Source organism: Penaeus monodon, chromosome 30 (genome assembly GCF_015228065.2).
Source record: "Penaeus monodon isolate SGIC_2016 chromosome 30, NSTDA_Pmon_1, whole genome shotgun sequence".
Lineage (NCBI taxonomy): Eukaryota > Metazoa > Arthropoda > Malacostraca > Decapoda > Penaeidae > Penaeus > Penaeus monodon.
The window spans coordinates 5,276,087-5,277,385 of record NC_051415.1 but is presented as its reverse complement, the minus strand read 5'-3'; the positions used below and the strand labels follow the sequence as shown (position 1 = coordinate 5,277,385).

General features: G+C 42.6%; 1 protein-coding gene across 2 annotated transcripts in view; it reads right to left on the bottom strand.

Annotated features, from left to right (window-relative positions):
* Nucleotides 1-8: 8 nt before the first annotated feature.
* LOC119592486 (glucose dehydrogenase [FAD, quinone]-like) overlaps nucleotides 9-1,299 on the bottom strand; it is a 23,300-nt gene continuing 22,009 nt past the window's right edge. For both annotated transcript variants that reach the window (XM_037941319.1, XM_037941318.1), the window contains exons 13-14: nucleotides 1,060-1,211; nucleotides 9-446 (exon numbers count right to left, since the gene is read on the bottom strand). In XM_037941319.1, the coding sequence (XP_037797247.1) occupies nucleotides 299-446; nucleotides 1,060-1,211 (300 nt within the window). In that variant the 3' untranslated portion in view covers nucleotides 9-298. The remainder of the gene's footprint in view (nucleotides 447-1,059; nucleotides 1,212-1,299) is intronic.

Sequence of the window (1,299 nt, the reverse complement as noted above, 5' to 3'; positions counted from 1 at the left end):
AATGTTGAATTTTCTGCTTGCTATATTCCTTTGAGTCTTCATCCCGAAATGGCCATCTAGTTAAATGTCCTTGATGTTATACCTTGCCCTTACTCATACACAAGAAATCCTCCCTCCTCTATGCAGTTTTCAACCTCCTTCAGTCGCGAAAAGCCTTATCCTAACATATCTACCCACTTTATATCCTTCTAGATGTTAATTCTTGCCCTCATCCATACACAAACGCCATCCCACTCTTCTCTAACCTCCGATCAACCTGAATTTCTTAGACACATCATCCTAACATGTCCCCTTGCCCTTATCCATAGACAGGAATGCCCCAATCTTCCTTCACGAGATCGGCAGCTCGCTCGCCAATCATGATGGCGGCTGCGTTGGTGTTTCCCGACACCACCAGGGGCATGATAGAGGCATCGACGACGCGAAGTCCGGTCACGCCCCGTAGTCTAAGAGAGAGAGGAAGTTATTATTATTATTTTTTTTTTTTTGGGGGGGAGGGGGAGGTAAGTATGTGTTGGGTAGTGATGACTCGGGTGGGTGATGATGACTGGGGTGGGTGATGATGATTGTGATGGGTGGTGACGCCTGGGATGGTGTGGCTGTGGTAGGTTGCGATGACTGCGGTGGTAAGGGGGGTATAATGTGATGTATGGTGATGACTGGTGAAGATCATGATGATAAGTATAGAGATTATGAGTATAAGAGTGGGGTGAGGAAATTCGATTTGACTTTCGTGGTGAGGATAAAGGGAATTATGTGGAAGGTGTTGTAATGAGGATGAGGATGCAGTTGTGGTGGTGACTATGATGACTTGGTAATAGAGTAATAGCGATAAGGAAGTAGTGGTGATGACAATGGTGACTACGGAATGATGATGAAGCAGTGGAGACCATGACAGTAATAATGATGATGACGATATTAAGCTTAATAACAGTTACAACTCGAAACAATTGCAAACAACATAGAACAGTGAGGGGAAAAAAACTGAATTCTAACATTGATCTCAAACAATCAAAACATTAAATAGATCAAGCAATGAAAATAATACACAAAACTCACCGAAGTCTGTGATCCACTACGCTATAAGGGTCAGATTCGGGTCCCATTTTACACGTTCCAGCGGGATGGTAGGAAGTGTGGGTGAAATAACGGACATAACACTCCCAATATGCGTCAGAAAATGGTTTGTTGTACGAGCATTCTGGCAACACCTGTTTGGAAAGTGGTTATTACATTTTTTTTATTATTGTTTTCGTAAAAGCACTTTCTAAATATATTATATGCTATCGTTTCGGTAAC